Below are 18470 nucleotides of genomic sequence, written 5' to 3' on the forward strand. Positions count from 1 at the left end.
TCAGATGTTTAGTATAGCACATTGTCTAACCAGCACCCAAATCTCATTATCTTGAGGACATTTTCAGGGCGGTTGTGTAAATTTTGAGGTTTCCACCGAATTCGCAAGAAGTATGGTAGTTTTGATCAATGTTTGGGGAGAACCCCAAAAGTGTTATGAGGTTCTGTGGAAACACTGAGGGAAACTCAAATTTTAACCAAATGTTTTGGAGATTTTCTCCAGACGTAGGGGAATTTTGAAGTTTTCTTGCCATTTCCCCAAAGTTTTCAATAACGGTCTTCGCAAAATCTACCCAAACTGGACAAAAGTTTCCTCAAAATAATTAGGTAAGGACCAGGTAAATGTGAATCGCTTTTTATCAATTTTTCATCAGCTTTCGACTTTTTCATTATTCTGCGTGTAGACGGGTTTGTCACACTCAAGCCTACCACCAGTTTTCTACTTAGAGGTTCTGACAGCAAGTTATTTGATATTAACTAGGAGAATCTGTTTACTGTTTCTGTGATACCCATAGAAGAGTTGGGTTCAGTTTTACGAGTCTCATTATTCCGTATCGTGGTTTCGGTCTCCCCGCACTTTTGTCAGGGCTAGAGGTTTTCTTCATCCTTATGAGATGAATTCACGTCATCTTGTGCAATACATTTCAGAAGACTGATTTTAAAGTGAATAGGTTTAGTTGGATGTGTTCCGTCACACGGACCACATTTTAGTACTTTACTGAGCTAACATCCGGGATTAGAAATGTTTTAATGCTTTTTGGTGAAATTGCAATCCGTATTTTATTCAAAGGTTTCTGATCTGCGGACACATCGGGATCTACAGAGTGATCAGCGTTTGTGGGATGATATCGTGCTTAGTATTCACGCGCTTCAAACTATTTACTATGTTGCGAATTGTCGCCAGCTGGTTATTTGCTGTAACGCTATCATGCAATTCTATCGCTTCACGTCTTCATACAAGACGTTGACAGGACGATCGGACTGGAGTGACTTTTATGCTCTTGTATGGAATTAGTGAGCTAATATTCTTGCTTGAATCAGTAGACTGTTTAGCATCATTGCAACAGCCAAACTAAGACAGGTGGAGGCATGTGGAATTAGTCGACAATTTTCTAAGGCGGGTGACTTGGCAGTTGACGTTCAGTATACCGCATGCTCCAAGGCAAATATCCCTTGACTTAGTTGGATGTGTGAGGTTGGAGGATTGTACGCGACTGCATTGTAGGACGGTAGCATTCTTTCTGCCATTTCTCCAGCCATGAACTCTAAAGTACTTTCAGGCTCAGTGGGTTGTTCAAGATTTTTACCAGTATTAAGGCCCCATATATATATAAGGGGTGATAATTGGTTAATTATACCTTTAGTTTCAGATAGAGAGTTTTGTAGCCGACGGATGTTAGTACTATATCCATCAGTACTTTGGTATGTATGAGACAAACTATGAGGCCCTTTGGTTTCTAAAGTTTTGAATTTCGGCCTTAGTAAAACATGCACTCCGGTAAACTGTGTTGACTTTGCGATACGCGTGGGTTAATTGCCTTTTTTGTCAACCAGTATTACCATAGGCGTACCGCACCAAGAGATATACGGGTTGTTGCATGGATAATCAGGTATTGGTAGTGATAGTTGTGGATTAAACGCACAGAGTTCAGAAGATGAAGGTTTGACATTATCAGGTACTAGATCGTAAGATATGGGGGGTAAAGATCATCACTTTTTAGTTGACCTGCAATTTGGTGAAATGTCTCTTTTTCTAGAGTTCTTGGCCGTAAGTTGAAGTTCGGTGAGTAGAGAGCTCGGTTAGCTAAATATGATGCAGGTGTATGTAGTTATTATTAAGCATTAACCGGGTTAATACTAGGATCGGAGACTACTGCTTACGCCTGTCACTCTTCGTGAAGGAGCATAGGCCGCTCACCAGCATTCTTCATCCAACCCTGTCCTGGGCAATCCTTTCCAGCTCCTTCCAGTTGTTATTCATCCTTTTCATAGCTGATTACATTTCCCAACGTAATGTGTTCTTTGGCCTTCCTCTTTTACGCTTCCCTTCAGGATTTTAAGTTAGGACTTGCCTCGTGATGCAATTCGATGATTTGCGTAATGTATGTCCTATTCATTTCCATCGTTTTTTCCTGATTTCCTCTTCAGCTGGAAGCTGGTATATTCACCCTCGGAGAAGGCTGTTGCCGAAAGTATCCGGCCAATTGATGTTGAGTATCTTGCATAGAAAACTATTTATTAATACTCGTACCACCTTGACGGTGGTTGTGGCAGTTCTTCAAGTTTTAGCTCCGTACATTAGGACTGCTTTGATGTTAGTAGTGAAGATTCTGACCTTGATATCGGTTGAAAGTTGTTTTGAGTTCCGTATGTTCCTCAGTTGTAGGAATGCGACCCTTGATTTGCCAATCCTCATCTTTACTTCTTCATAGGAACAAAGACTACGGGTATATAATGTATTTCAAATATACGGCGCTCAGATATAACGTGAGAAAGTAACGCTCAATAGCATATTTGTATCGCAAATAGTATAACCTAAAGATAAAGACGTGTCAATGTCAACTGCTGGAGGCTTATATAATATACGTAGGAAACGAAGTTCGCGATAGGCATTTATTAACTCGTAAGTGTCCGTCAAAATTATTTTCCCGTAGTAAAATGTACCCGGTATACAAGGTATGATGATAATCTCTTCATAATACAACCTACAAATGAACAAGTCAAGGAATTCCCAAACCACGTGAAGAAATGTTACCACTCTCAAATTTCGTGGTTGCTTGTATAACATGTTTACTAATCATCAATCTTATTACGTTACTCATCGCCTTTATGTGACTAATATAATCCTACGCTTTACGGCCTATGTCACTCAACACTTATCTTGCGTTATACGCTTCTCAACGCTTACACGTTGTTTACGAACCCATAATTTCTACTATGGTCAATTAAAACATTGCATCGATGCATTACCCACAGGCCACAATGTGTAACCAACTGATAGGCTTGTAAGATGACAATTATAGAAATGCTGATTCTCAACAGTATATAAAACACAGATCAACATCTAAGACGTAATATTCTGCCAAAAAATAAACTTCAATGAGCCCAACATCACAAAGGGGGGATTACTGATCAACAAATATTGACGGTGAGAGCGATGACCTCAATCCAGACATTTTTGTAGGGCAGAATATTTTGTTTGTTTCGGGCTCATTGTGACTGAGATCGAGACAACTGAACAGTGAAACTGAGGCTGTCCTCCAAGGCTCGTTGTTCAGACTCGTGTCTCCAGTTCAATGTTGAGTTTGTTAATCTACTAAGATAAACTTCAACATGCTAAGATAGATTTTACATTATGGAAAAGTGGGTGGCACCTGATGAAAAAGAGAAGTAGGAAACAGAAAATAAAAGATATAGTTATTAGCGTTCCTTGAGGCCTCACCAGCTTGATTCACTTTTTATCCTTAATTCCGCTATTTTATGGTAAAATTTGTCTGCGTTTGGGGAAGCCGCTATTAATAATTTGGAGAAATAGCACAAAAACTCAAAAGTGTCGAGGCTATTATATATTGACAAGCCAATCAGGTATAAGGCTACAGGTCCCAGATTTTGGCGCAAAATTCACTCATCCATTTGGTGAAATATACTTTCGGCATTACAGCTTATGTCAGTTCGTGATGAAAACCCTAAATCTAATTCCTCACCTTAATTTTCAAATGCAAATCATGATTCTAATTCCTCACACTAATTTACAGCCCTCATTTGGTCAAACTTATTAAGTGAACACTATTGAGGTCACTCTGGCGCCGCTCAAATATCGTCCACAAATAACAAGCTCATTCCTGGAATTTCTTCAGGATTTTGGGCAACATTAGAAAACCCATCTACGTTCTGTGATCAAACACCGATATTTTTCCGCATTTTGAGAACATTCTTCATGATATCGGGTAATTCCCGAAACACTTGATTATACAGAATGATCTATCGGATTAATAACATGTACCGAAGAGTTATTGTGCATTTACTCAAATGGTTTTAGTTAACTTCGCAAAGTGAACGCATTTCTAAAGCAAATAAATCACAGTTAGTAACCAAAACCGTTCTGTCGCGATAGATTAGCAATTATCGATTAGATTGCTGTAATTAAAAGACATGCGTTATAAACGAGAATGTTTAATAAATTTTAAAAATAGTACAGACTGTCCACTAATAAATAACTTCATCCAATTCTTAACAAATTCCCATGCGTTTCAGTCAAGCACATCAGGTTGATGTTGCATTGTAAGAAACAGCCTTCTTTATTCTAACTTCGGTTTCCCTTCCGACGTTTGAACCCACTCCACACTGTTAAATATCACAATCCATTGTTCTCCATTATTATTTTCTTCCATTTGAAGGCTTTAACCATATTTTACTTAAGCAACAGTAGCTGGTATGCGTATTATCTACTAGATTATCAAACCTCTGTTTGCTCAACTACTAGCTGTTAAGCACTGTTTACGGTTTATACTCGAATGCCTTGCTGATCCTTCATTTCCACTCTTCAAAATCACGCTCTCAGTGGATAAGAATTGAGGTTCTTACGCCTGAAGCAAACTCAAGTTTAGGACGTATGAACATTGTATACAAAGTCAAAAACGTTTTAGCGTCGACATGACTAAAAGCCCTACGTACTGACCATAACGTCCTAAAACCTTTGGCGGCTATTGCATGGCAGTGTGCAGTAGTCTTAAAGTCTTGGTTAACGATGACTCCTAAGTCATTATGTGTCTGGAAGACAGGTAGCTCAGTGTTATTCATCGTGTATGTACCTGTACCTTGATGACCGATATGCATCACAACACACTTGGAAGTATTTATCGGCAACTGCCATGTTTGAGACCATTCAGATAACTTCTTCAGGTCATTTTGAAGTTCTAAGCTATCACTCTTACATCGTATCGTTCTCCATATCTTGACATCGTCAGCATATAGCAAGACTGATGATGATGATAGGAGACAAGGAAGGTCATTTACATACAAGAGGATAGCACTGACCCCAAAACTGTACCCTGGGGCACTCCATTAAGCACAGTTTCCTAGCTAGATAACTTTGAGTTTACCTGTGTTCTTTGTTGGCGCCCAACTAGGAAGTGTTTTATACACATCAATAGAATGCCTCCAATTCCGACATTTCTTAGCTTCTATAACTGCAGGTTATGCGGAACTTTGTCAAAAGCTTTGCTGAAATCAATGTAGGCTACGTCGACAGGTAACTTTTGGTCTTTAAGAGCGCACTAGCTTTCACGAGCGACTAATAAGTTAGTGAGACAAGAATAACCTATTCTGAAACCGTGCTGCTTCTCCGAAAGGATCCGGTTTTCATTGAGGTAATTAAACTGCTCTTTCCGAATAATCTTTTCTAAGATTTTAATAACCACACTAGTTAGGCTAACGGGTCAGTAATTCTCAGATTTATGTTTCGTACCTGTTTTAAAGACAAGACTTACTATGGCGTTCGTCTAGTCTTTTGGTAAAAGACCCTGCGTTGTGGATAGATTAAAGTATATACTTAAAGGGTTCGCAACGAAGTTAGATAATTCCTTTAGTAGCCTAGGATGCAATTCATCGGGCCCCATGGATTTACCTATGTCAAGCTTCTTTAGCAGACCGAAGACATCGAGTTCTTTGATTGTCACGCTATCTAGTGTATGTGTGGGGGATTTGTATGCGCTGACGGGAAGGGTGCTTCTATGGTATTTATATTACTAAAGTAGTTTGGGAACACTCGAGCCTTACCAAAGTCATCTTCCACTAATGATGCGGTAGTACTGTCTCCCCATAGTGCAGGAATATTTCCCCTCCTTTTTGTCCTTTGGTTTATATAGGAATACAAGCGTTTAGGACATTCCATGGATTCCTTAACAGTTTTTTTCTTCGTACAACTTTCTAGATTTACAGAGAGTCGAGGCACAGGTATTCCGAGCTTTTCGAAACTGAGATTTTGTCCCATCAGTCCCCACTAACCTAAATCTATCACACATTTTTCTTCTCTTACGGAGAAGGATGCAGACCCCCCTAATAAACCATGGTGGAGAGTTCGCAGATTTTCTCAGCCTACCGTTGGTGAAATAAAGTCCCATAGGATTTATCTGATTTTCTGTTCGACAAGTTGATATGCGCTGCAGTGACGTATTTTGCCGATGTTAATAGCTTTCGATAAACAAAATGAAGTGTTCAATAAAAATAACCATTTTGTATTCAGCTTTGTAGAACAATGATAATAGAAATACATCATGGCATTGGTACTTACCATAGCAACCAAACAAAGACAAACCGTTACGACCTGGTGTGCGATATTTTCCGCACCTCTTTCTTAGACAGGATGCTGATTATTTCGGCAAACGCCCATGGCGCAAGCGTAGACCATCTGGAATCAGTGGTCAAGTAGATAGCCCGTTGGGATATAAAACTAAAAGCATTGAGATGTAATTGGGAATCCACCATCATGTAGCCTATGAGTTTCGAGTAAGACCAAACGAGTGTCCCGAATTTCACGAGTAGCAAAATTATATATATTCTGCACGATACTTATAATAAAATACAGATATTTACACATACAGCCTGACAAACCCAGCTGGACTTATTTTCTTCATCTATGTTTAGGTTTTCTGGCTATCATAGATGAGATAAAGCCCTATTCTTACATATTCCTTGCAATCAGAGATTCCAACTTGTTGTCATTTTGATTGTTTGTTTTTTCACTACGTAGTCGCCATTGCATTTGCAAACGAAATTTTTGTCTGAATTTGTAATAACTTGTGGCCGTTTTTGCCCTGTTGATATGTCACGCCATAAGACCACCAATTAGGGTCACCGACTCACTGAACGGACCACTGACAGACAAACCAATATGACCAGCCTAGAGTTTGTGTTGGCCATTGAGATGGCAGCTTCTCGCGTAACCCAGCCGATTTAGTTAAGGACGCAAATACATGTCCCCGCTACATGAATTATACATTTTCAAAGATACTTGGTTTATGTACAGGAAAATTCAGACCACATCACACCACAAAGCAGATAATAACATTTGTACAAGATCAGGTCGAAAAGTGACTATGAATGTGAGAAGCTGTAACTAGTAGATTGAGAATATCATGAGGATAGTAAATCAAAAGTCAAATGAAAGGTTATAGTGGGAGAAATGTAACTATTTATAGTTTAGTTTCCTGGCTCTTATACATTACGAATATATGTATGATATTAGTCCATGAATAGTTCTAACAAGTTGCCCATAATTTAAGTTTCTCTGTGATATAACATAAGCACTTTTCCAACCACCAAGAAGCAAATAAACGTTTGTCGGAAATACTGTTTAAGATATATGAAAAAATTTCCAACAAACTCTACTTGGTTTTTCTGTGCTTTTCGTGTTTTTGTAAGTTATCACTCCGTCTTGTTAGGTAGTTAATTGATATTTTATAAAAACCTTGAACCCACCTGAATTCGATATCTCATTATATGATAGAGGTAGGCTTTTCAATAATGTAATACTGCGTGACAGTGTACGGAAGTGGAAGCATTACCCTCCAGGCACAATATTAATGTGTGTTTTAATTTTTTTGGACAATATCCTGAGTTCTTTACTCATACACATAAGACGTCTTCACAATAAATAAAATAATATTACGTACTAATCTCCGCCTCCAAAATTCTCTGAGTTGTGAAAAAGTAACCATTGAACCTCAGTTTATTTTCTTTTGAGATTTTTCAGTTGTTGTCAAGTGCTATTCATGATCGTGGTGTTCGCTCCGAGTTCATATAGAGATATATCCTTTGGCCTGCAACTATCTCTTTTGACTTAAGGATTCTAAGTCACAACTTATCTTTCGGTCCAGTGTATTGGTTTCTTCACTGTATGTTTTATCCACCCTTGCTCTCATTTTTTCTTCCCTATCAAATGACTGCGAATTTATCTTCGGACAAAGAGGGTTACTTTTGATTCAGTGGACCTCACTCGATCGTCCTGTGGCGCGTTGCGACGAAATATGATTTATTAATCTTAATCTTTTCATCTGTAGAAACTTTCTTTTTCAGTAATATTTTTCAAAACTGCGCCTGACATTGTTGGCAGTGAGATATTTCTGTGCTTCTCACGTGTACAACTGAAATCTTTCCTTTGTATTTTGATGGATTATTTTTTTCCAGTCTGTTAGTACTCATTATTCAGCCAATTTTAATGACTCTAGCAACTAACAAGTTGTCTTTTTATTGCTCTGTGGCTATTCGAACGTCTCTCTCGGTCTTTAGGTTTTGCCAGATAGCCCACATACCCAAAAGGAATGCCGCTATTATTGCATGAAGTCGAGCTAGCCTTGCACAAACACAGCAATACCGACTTTTATCTTATGGAATCACTACACTCACATGAGTTTTTTGTCAATCAGTTTAGCGGTCATCTCTCGTAGGCCAATACACAACCGGGGTTTTTCAGACGCTGGGCTCGTCAACCATACACCGAAACCTCGTTTTTTTGCTAGGGCCTGGGACTTACAGAAGACAGAGTCCATCCTGTGATAGAGTTGTCGAAAAACAGATGCGATGAAATAGTTGCTTTCATAATACTATTCGAGGATTTAATTAAGTTGGCAGTACATATTACAGATTTGTATGTTAATTCCTGAATTCTTATGGGCTTTTTAGCATCATACAGTCCACTTCCACATCCACATGTTCAGTTTACTGTGATGTCGGATGATGAAAGCAATTTCATATCATCTTGTCTATACCGTTAAGGTGATACAACGGTAAGGTTTCAGGTGATGTCTTGTCAGAAGACTCCAGCGAACGTCGTCCTACCTAAAACAAAGTAGTTATTGAGAATACCAAAAGTAATATGAATGAACGTATTCTGGTAAGTTAGATTTCGTTGTCTTAAGGATTTCACAGATATTCGGAGTTCGTCAACACCTTTACATATCACACCTTTATAACAGAAGTATGCCAATCCATCCAAACCAGAATTAGGAAACGAGGTGTTTTAAAGATTTATTTGGAGCGCTATCGACATTTAAGAACCGTTTAATCTCGGCTGGTTAACAAATGCAAGAGAAGCATAGCGCCACGTACATATTCGAGATCTGGTGCGGGTGCGTGATCAAGCGTCTTCAACTAGGTGTTTTTAGTAAGACATATGACGTCGGCATCAAAGTCGAAAAGTTACAGAAGTATTTATACTGGGTATCAATTAACACTGCGGCTTGTGGGGGTACCGATTTCTAATCACACGATCTTTGAAGCCGTGCATATAATTGCTGAGAAGACTTACATTGAATATTTAATAATTAGGGAAGGCCAAACATTTTATAAGCGAGAACAAGCGGGCGTGGTCGCTCTATGTAACCTCCTGCTGTTTGCATTGAATTTATTGCCTTCTTACCAGCCCAAACGTGTTCTTCAGAAGTCGTCTTATAACGTCATATAACTGATTGTCACAATAATTTGGGTTATTGTAAACTGTGATGTGGCTTCCACATAGAATCTCATGGATTGGGTGGTCAGACTTTGAAAATCCACGATTTTGAGATTATGCCAAATATTATAGTAACCAAGGCAAACGTGTCAATGCCGAATTAGACCACAAATACACAGTAACACCCCTTTTATTAAGGTAGTGATGGTTTTAGGACGCTGTCATACAGCTGTTCATGTACAACAAGCTTCACGTTGGTAAACACTCTTCTGACAGCTTGCTACGTTCAGAAGTACTCCATCCTTTTTATCTGATATAAGGAACTACGTACTACTATATGACGATGAAACATTTTTATGATGAAAATTTCTATTCATCATATTCTTTTTCGGTTTTCCATCATTTCCACTCGTTCTGGAAAAGAAACTTATAAATGCATGTCAAGATGCACCTGTGTGTGTGTAAGGACACAAAACAGTCTGTATATGAGTGCTGCTAACATGCGTTAGTGTAGAAACAATTTTCGTGCAATGCTTTTTCTGATGTTTTTAGGAACGAAAAAATTATACACATACATATGACCACATTAGAAAGAATCATGTTTGTTTTTTTGAAACAATAATACAAGCAAACGAGATGAGGCGAAATTTCAACCAGTATCCTGCACGAAGTTATCGTTAATGTGTTACGGAAACATCACCCTTATTCCTGAATGCCTCGTTTTAGGTCGATTTTCGGATGCCAGCCGAGTTTAGTCGTAATGAATGAGTTTCGAGGAATGTATGGTAACTGTGAGGTTTGCGTGGTTCGAATCTACATGAGGAAAATCAACATTGCTGACGTTATCGTTTGTTCCATTTTTATCAGTTACATAGTATTTGGATTTGCAGTGAAGGACTTCAAAGGGTCCTTCTTATGCCACTTCGAGAGGCCGTCAAAAAGAGTCGCGACGTGCAAAAACATGTGTACTATATCGTAAGGCACGTTGAACAAAAGCACCAGTTGACTGAGGTCGAGTAGAACGAAGTTTGATAAAACGCTAAAAAATAAAGTTTGCTTAAGAACGCATAAAATCTACGAAAAAAGGGCTCAAATAGCTTCGACAAAAAAGGAGACGGCCATTTATGTATCAGAATACTGTTTTCAGCACTATATTTTATAATGACACATAATCCCATACTCCCAGCTACTTTCTGAACCACCTCCACATGGATCAATTTTCAACCATCAATTGCACGTCTCAACGTAACCTTCATAAAGCGCGCCAACTATGATGCCTGCAAACTGGCTTGCCTCATGTAACAAACTTTTATTTGAGAATAAATTATTATTATTACTGTAACACATCGTTTGTAAGCCTGCGCGTGTAAGTGTGTAGATCCATATTCAATGAAGAAGATAAAGAACCCACAACTCCTCCTAGAAGTCTGAACGTCGTTCCGAAAACGAGTTGTAATGCAGTGCTTTCAATATCAGCTTCCACTGCATTGAGAATGTCGAGTAAAATGAGTGGAAGAGCGATAACTCATTATGAAACATATATAACTGAGAGCGAAACCTTAAATTGTCGGTGTAATCAGTCTATTAACCCGTTAGCTTGTTGGTGATTTGAACTAGCGTCCACAGTCTGTAGTGCTAGCCAGAGAGGCAGCCAAAATTTGCTACCCATCCTTCGATGAAGAAGCGAGTTGATGCCACAGTAGTCGTGTCCTTGTTAGCTGATGTTTCTAGTCATCGTGTGAAACGATATGCACACGTTAAGGGGTTAGAGCATCCATTCGAATCTGGAAAGAGTCTCATCTAATTCAGATGAACATGGTCGAAATGAGATTCCGGAGTTTTTAAAGAACCTAGAGGACACTTGTTGTGCCTAATCACCTGAGGTTTGTGGCACCTCACATGTGAGCGTACCCAATCTCTCTCGTCATTATTCATGTCAGGCCAAGAAAGTCGTGTCGCCATAAGCCTGATCGTTGCTCGAACGCTTGGAAGAGGAATCCTGTGTAGTTTATCGAAAATATCGCTTCGATAACGTTTTGGTACGGCCGGACGATCCTTACCCGTAGATGTGTCACATAGTAAAGTTTCTGCACCTGTTTCCACCTGTTTGATCCGTAGGTACAGGGGTTTTGAAGGTAACTGGTGCTGAAGATCAGTGTTTTCTTTCCAAAGGTGGACGACCTTTAGAAGGTCGATTTCTTGGCAACTGTCCAAGGACATAATACGAGAAAAAGCGCCTGCCACCACATTGTTGCCCCAGAAATGTTTTGTAGTTCTGACTTAAACTGCTAAATATAGGCTAATTGTTGGGACTCTCGAAAAGAGTACCTGCCCGAAGACAGGCTGAGAAAAAAGTAAAACGGTTACGGGCGGCTATTAGGGTGAATTCTTAGCCTCCCACTGGGTATCGAAAATGCCGTATAGCAAAGCACATGGCTAGGATTTCCTTTCTGAAATCGCCATACTTCAACTAAGAGTTTTGAATCCGTCTCAAGAAGATTGTCTAAGGTTGTCAGATGATGTTTACCCACTGTTGACGGATTGCGTCTACGGCGATGTTATGGGTGCAAGCATTGTTGATTTCACAATCTGTAGCGGTTTTCGTATTTAGTAAGCAGTTAGACGCTAGTCGCTGATGTCCTTTTCAAGGGCCATGTGCAGTGGAAATGTAAAAGGGTATTTAGATAAACGGATAATTCCCAATTCTATCGTGTGACTGAATCCGCTTTTTGCTATCCATAGCATTACAGAAGCTAGACGGCGCGCTTTCGGGAATACAGGTCGTTTTAGAGTCGTAGTGTGGTGCGTAGCATTGCTGGTTACGTAAGGTAGTCTTGATCGCGATTTGTACATTTCGGGGTGATCTTCGGCTATCTGTTGATAGTAAGGGTATGTTATGTACCTGACAATGACTGAGGAGAATCTGCAACAAGAAAGTGAAGCTACACAAACAGACAATTCAGTTTTGTTATCTACTAACCTCTGTTTGAGTTTCCATGAATAGATGATTGCGTTGTTGCTGCTGTTCAAATGATGGGGATAGAAACATCTGCATGAACCAAAATCTACTGAATGTATTTGCGCTTACACACGTTAAGATAAACGTATCGTTTTTCGTATACGCAATCGGTTTCCCATTCGACACTTGTGGGTTGAAGATCGGTCCATTCACACGTTTGTTACAGTTTGCGGAGACAGCACTATCTTCTGCGACAGTTTCGACGAGCAAGTGAACTTTTGTCGTAACATCAGCGATTTGCAGTAGATAGCTGTGATCGCTAGGTACGATCACCCCTGAAACCTGATGGAGAGGAAAATTCTTGAGAGGTTTCCCGTATTGGACAGTTTAAAGATAGGTAAACTCGAAGCGTTCTGCAACTTCCACAAGACTCGTTACACTTGGTGCGTTATCTGCCTTTCATAATCTGTAGACAGATCGTTCTCGTGAAGAACTCCTCCCACGAGTTCAGGAGAGTCTACAATTATGATAATATTAAGGCAATGAGTTAGAGTATGACAAAAATCTGTGATGTCAAGAAAGCCTAAAAAAGGAGAGCCGTTTTAACAAGCCCTCGTCGAAGGTTTGCTGTCAGTCAACGTTTGCATCCATAGAAACATTTCTGTGGCTGAGCCTTTTTGCTACTTGCTGTCGTTGAAAAATTTGTATAACCTCCTTTAAAGTGACGTAAGGTTGGGAAGCATCACCAGGTGTGACATACCTGTTAAAATAGCGCTGTGATGCCTTTACTGCTGCAGGAAATTGTGCACGTGAGTCTGTGCCCGTGGAAGTCTACTGAACCGGTCTCCTATATCATTGGGCCAGAATGGCATTGACTGAGTATTGGGAGGCGAAAGAGCCTTAATCTGAACAAGTTGATAATCTGTTCAGTCATAATAAAGAGAAGATATACAAATGAGCGAAAAAATATAAAAAGTACAAAATTAATGCCAGAATATATAAAATTCCAACAAGTAACAGACCAGTGGTTTGTTGTTTGGTGTACCAGATCACGTTGAGTCCACTGCCAAGGGTTTCAAAGGTATGCGGAGTTTGACAATGTCTTTACACGTGACACCATAATAATAGGAGTATGTCAACGTAGTCAAGCCGGAAGTCTTTGGTGAAGTGGTTCAAAAGTATATTCAAAAAGCCATCGATATATCGGGATGTGTTTGGTGTAAGCTGGCTAGTAGTGACAACATATGGGTCCAAGTTGCACACACTCATGATCCGGTGTGAGTGCGTGACCAAGCGCTTTCAGCCAGGTGTGTTCAGTAAGACTGTTAAAGTTGTAGAATTATGGTCAACTCTGAAATTAATACTGTGCTAATAATAGATCTAATCGTTACGTCCAAGTTTTTTCTCGTTCTCGTTATTGAAGCACGGTATATCGATCTATTTGCAATTTACGAACCCAAATTAACAATAGATCCAAACCCCAATTTGGATACCAAAGTTTATTCGCAATTTACAAATAGTCGACCCAAATGTCGTTCTTCAATTTTGTAGGTTCCCAGAGCAAAAACTCCCAAATACCAAACCTATGACAAAGAGAAACCAAAATGCCCGAAAAAATGATATAAACAAACAATTTCAAAAATTAAGTGAAACAAATATGCAATGAAAAGCTTTTAATCAGCCAAACGTCTACAGTTCTCCGGTAACACTAATCCTAAAATTGTAGACTTGTCATGATATAACTGCCTAGTCTACAAGATCTTACGTGGAAGTCATACCATCGTCTACACCAACTCATCGTGTCGTAACAATCACCAACACATGATGTAGAGCAAGGTTAGGCCAGAGATAGAACGATATATTTAATATGAATAAAAGATATAAGATAACGTTCAACAAAAACCACACCTGCAAGGCCGAGCCAAGCCATTCGATCAACTGCATTGGATTCAACTTCTTGTTCTCGCCTTCTCCATCGTTAGGTGTTTCTCCGCGTTAAATATTGAATATCTACTTTCCCAGTAGTCTCGTGTTCAGCTTTGAGGATTGTGTGGTTACGGTCCAATGCCACTACAGGGTCACCATCAAAGTCAAAGACCTAAAGAACCATTTATTTTGGGTCCTTATTAACCCTTACACTATGATAAATACAAAATTTGCAATCGCGAAAAGTTCATCAACATATTTATACCACTGCTAAAAGAAAAACAACGTTTGATTCAGAGAAAGAATTCTTGAATCTTCATGTTTTTTCAAAGCTAAAATTACAACTGCAAAGAAATTATAGGAAACAGTATTCCTGTCACGTCTGAACGCTTTCATATATTCAGATCCATGTATTTTACCAGCTTCAGCGTTGAAGGCTTGCTTAACTAGTTCTTTCAATAATTTATCCACCTCCTCAACCTTTTATTTCCATCAACGAAATCACTCAATAATAAAAATCATTTTGCTGTCTTTTCGTCCGAATAGCAATATACAAATTGAGGGTATGGTTAGGATGGATTATATTGCATTAAAATTGTTATATGTGACTTGATTTTTCATCCAAGCTGAAATTTCTGTGGTGTATTTGCAGTGGTATTATTACTTGATAGCTTCGATGCATTGCAGATCACCATCCATCAAAATGCGATCTGTTTTCATAATACTTATAGTAAACCAGTTCAAGAACACAATCCGTCTCTGAATTTCCTGAACGGATCTTCTCCTCAATAAACGTATCCGATAACCATCTTACCATCTTTTTATTTTCACTTAAGAATTTCGCTGCCTCCACACCCATCTAAAACTTCATATATCGTTTCTTGTATTTTACCACACCTACTAATAAATCTTGTCACTAACTCTTCATTTTGAAAGATTTAGGTTTCTATCCACGAATGTTTGAAGTCGTCATTCGCAATACACTTCGTGCTTTGAAGGTTTCTTTCGGTTTCATTAGTTGTCATAGTTTTAAAACCTCCGAGGGATATTTAAAATGAGTTCACTTTGCAACTGTACACAAATTCCTTCAGAGTATATGGACTATGTTGAAAAACATTCAATATTTGAGCTCATGCAAGTATTGTTTTCTCTTTTTACTTTCCAGAGGTTACTTAAACTTCTAATAATCAATCGTCCCGGAGATCCTATATCATATCTAATTAGGTACCTGGAAAAAGATGTCGGAGATGGTAGTTCTACTGAAGTTAAAACACAGTTTTAGTACTTTCCATTTTCATTTTCGGTCCAAAGTCTTCAGGCAAGAGATTGCTGGGTTCCATGTTGCAAGTGAAACTGCAATGCACAATGATTCATGGGGACGACATATACAGTTTATGTCCGGAAGGGAAAGTTAGCCAATCCTTTTTTATCATTTTAAAACTTATTTTCAACTGCTGGTATGAATTCGAAACAATAAAAACCCAATTTTATCTGTATTAGGTTACTTCGACAATCGAAGTGAAATCAACAGCCACAATATCTGGCTTCAGTTAAATCAATGTTATAAATCTCATAGGATGTTCGCATTATGAAACACTTTTCGCAACAAGGCCTAGAGACAATTCAATTTTGGCTTGATGAATGTTTCTTGCGAAATCTCAGTTACAGTTGTTTTTCAAACTAAAATTCTAGGAAAATTTCTACGAAGAAAAATAATGACTTTCCAGTCTAAATCACATATAACGTGCCCCAGTTCACTTAGTTGCTTTAGAATTTAGAACACTTCCTTAGAATTAATTTCTTGTGAACAGTGCCTTTCGTTAGGATTGTTACAACTACATACATTAGTCTTAATGCTCTTGTATAGATGGGTAAATGTAGACTCTAGGTGATTTAGAATATACTCATTAGTATTAGGATTAACAAACGTAGTCGAAATATACTCACTTGGTTTCCGCAAGTTTATTTGATTAACATGTCGGTCGTATGTTTCTAAATCATTGATATCTGGAATTCAAGCCATAGATTTTCCAACACTGTCCTCCTCCACGTTGGATCTTTATATACCCAAGTTACAGACAACGTGACTTTATTTAAAACGTATTTCTCACACTGACTTGAGGATTCCTTTGGAGTGACTTCATGTTGAGAATAAAACAACACTCGATACAAGATCATCCAAACAGTAGTTACGTTTGAATTCACTTAAAACTTATGCTTCACATTAACCAAGTTTTCCACCAGAAACAAATGAATTATGATGACAAATAACATTTGATATGACATCATCAGGATTTGATTCCTCCGAAATATTCTCTTCAAATTTATTAAGAATCTTTTTGAAGAATAATGTGTCATTAGAAAAATCAGCGCTGAACAAAATTGCATCAAATTTCGGATCATGATTTGATTCACTCGACATGTTTTTGCCGTTTTTATAAGAATTTAATCAAAATCATGTGAATCATTAGGACAGCCCATATCTGGTAAATAACAAGAAAAATCTGATAATGTTGATTCATTAGAAACCCTCATCTCACAAAATTTCTGACTTTCATTTAATACACCTGTATTCGTCGTGCTGAAATCAATTATTTTCTGAGTACGGGTCTCTCCAGCTTCCCCGACCAGTATCACGTGAAACACAAGTTTATTTGGTTGGAATTCAGTTTCGGAGTTATGCAAAGCTAACAAGGCTTTATTTAATCATGAATTGAGCTATGACACTTTACGGCCTGTGTCAATAATAATTTCACCAAATGAATCAAGGGAGGTATACAATCGCTTTCGAATATAACCGTTATCTGCCGAGATTGCGAATAAAGATGAATGATCATTAGAAACACTAAACATCATAAAATCCGAACTACAGAGTTTTTAATCACTAGTGGCAAAACGAAGTAGTTCTATAAACTGACTGTATGCGTCCCGTTTTACCACACTTGAAGGATTTGGCATATCAAAACACACATGAATTACGCGAGCAAAATTTACTACAGGATAAGCATTTACTGAACCCGTGCTCACCTCTGTAACCTGATTTGTGGCTGCTCAAACAATCGTTATCTTTAAAACCTTGAGCACGCATTGAATTAGGATAACTAAGTAATGTGTTGGGATTATTGGTGTCCCGGTGAATCACTTTATGAAATTTTACTCTTTCACAGCGTTCAAAATCAGTACACTTAACATGGTTTAGTATTAGTAGTTCTCTGAGAGTTGCGCAAGGGAGTACAACAGGCTTGTCTGAGAAAGCCAAAGTTTCAAGTAAGCTGTAGGTACTCTGTCCGAAGAGTGTGAGGAAATGAGCCCCAATCGTATCGTCCTCAACATGTTTCTTGGTAATACTCCAGATTAAAAACCTCTTCATATAATCGTGGTAAACTTCAGAATCTGAATGTGTATCGATTGTGACGTCAATATGTTGATCAGAAGTATTCGTATTACTGTACTAACTAGGAATTTCTGAAATAGTGCAATTTACAGCAAGTAGAACTAGGTAAGCACAAATGAACGTATTACATTTGGAATTCGGGATCAGCGGTCAATCAAGTACCAAGGAACCATTAGTTCGTGCAACCATAAATAGTTTGCTCTTTTATTCACATCATTTGTTTGCTATTAAAAACTTTTCTACATGTTGCTTTGTAAGTGGAACGTAAGTTTATCAATAACTTCTATGAATTCCAAAACTGTTGAAGAAAAAATGGGTTTTTTTCCAATGTCTTTGCGGTTATTATATTAAATAATTTGTGCTAAGTGAATTATTTACTTGTTAGTTAGGTCGAGCGATTTTTGCAAAATAAGTTCTTTCATGGCCATTTCAAGTACTTATGGGTTATTCTATTTCGTACTCATCTTTAAACGGGATTTACTGCATCCGAAGTAACATAACCTTTGGAAAATTAGACTGCTATAACTGTGTTATGATTTTGCCTAATAGAATGCTTCAGTCCAAAAACTAATTGCTGCTTTGAAGAAACGACTTAACGAATCTGACTGTGAATCAAGAGGTTATATTATTGTCGACTTCCCAAGATGTGAAAAAGAAGCTAAAGCACTTATAAATGAAGGAATATTTCCTGATTATGCAAGTATGAAGTGATAATTACCTTTTATGAAGTGATCTTTGTAG

The 18470-nt window shown here is 38.3% G+C and overlaps 1 protein-coding gene across 4 annotated transcripts in view; it reads left to right on the plus strand.

The window, feature by feature from the left end:
* The first annotated feature begins 15211 nt into the window (after nucleotides 1-15211).
* Nucleotides 15212-18470, plus strand: part of AK8_1 (Adenylate kinase 8) — a 33148-nt gene continuing 29889 nt past the window's right edge. Inside the window, exons 1-4 of one of the 4 annotated variants that reach the window (XM_051218203.1) lie at nucleotides 15212-15473; nucleotides 15501-15585; nucleotides 15618-15745; nucleotides 18279-18429. Coding sequence is in view for 1 of the 4 variants with exons in the window: in XM_051218205.1 (XP_051074047.1) it covers nucleotides 15390-15585; nucleotides 15618-15745; nucleotides 18279-18429 (475 nt within the window). In the remaining 3 variants the exon portion in view is untranslated. Of the gene's footprint in view, nucleotides 18430-18470 lie in introns of all 4 variants that reach the window. The other 3 variants (XM_051218205.1, XM_051218206.1, XM_051218204.1) reach the window with 3 other exon arrangements.

The sequence above is a fragment of the Schistosoma haematobium genome, chromosome 1, assembly GCF_000699445.3.
Source record: "Schistosoma haematobium chromosome 1, whole genome shotgun sequence".
In the NCBI taxonomy this organism is placed as follows: domain Eukaryota; kingdom Metazoa; phylum Platyhelminthes; class Trematoda; order Strigeidida; family Schistosomatidae; genus Schistosoma; species Schistosoma haematobium.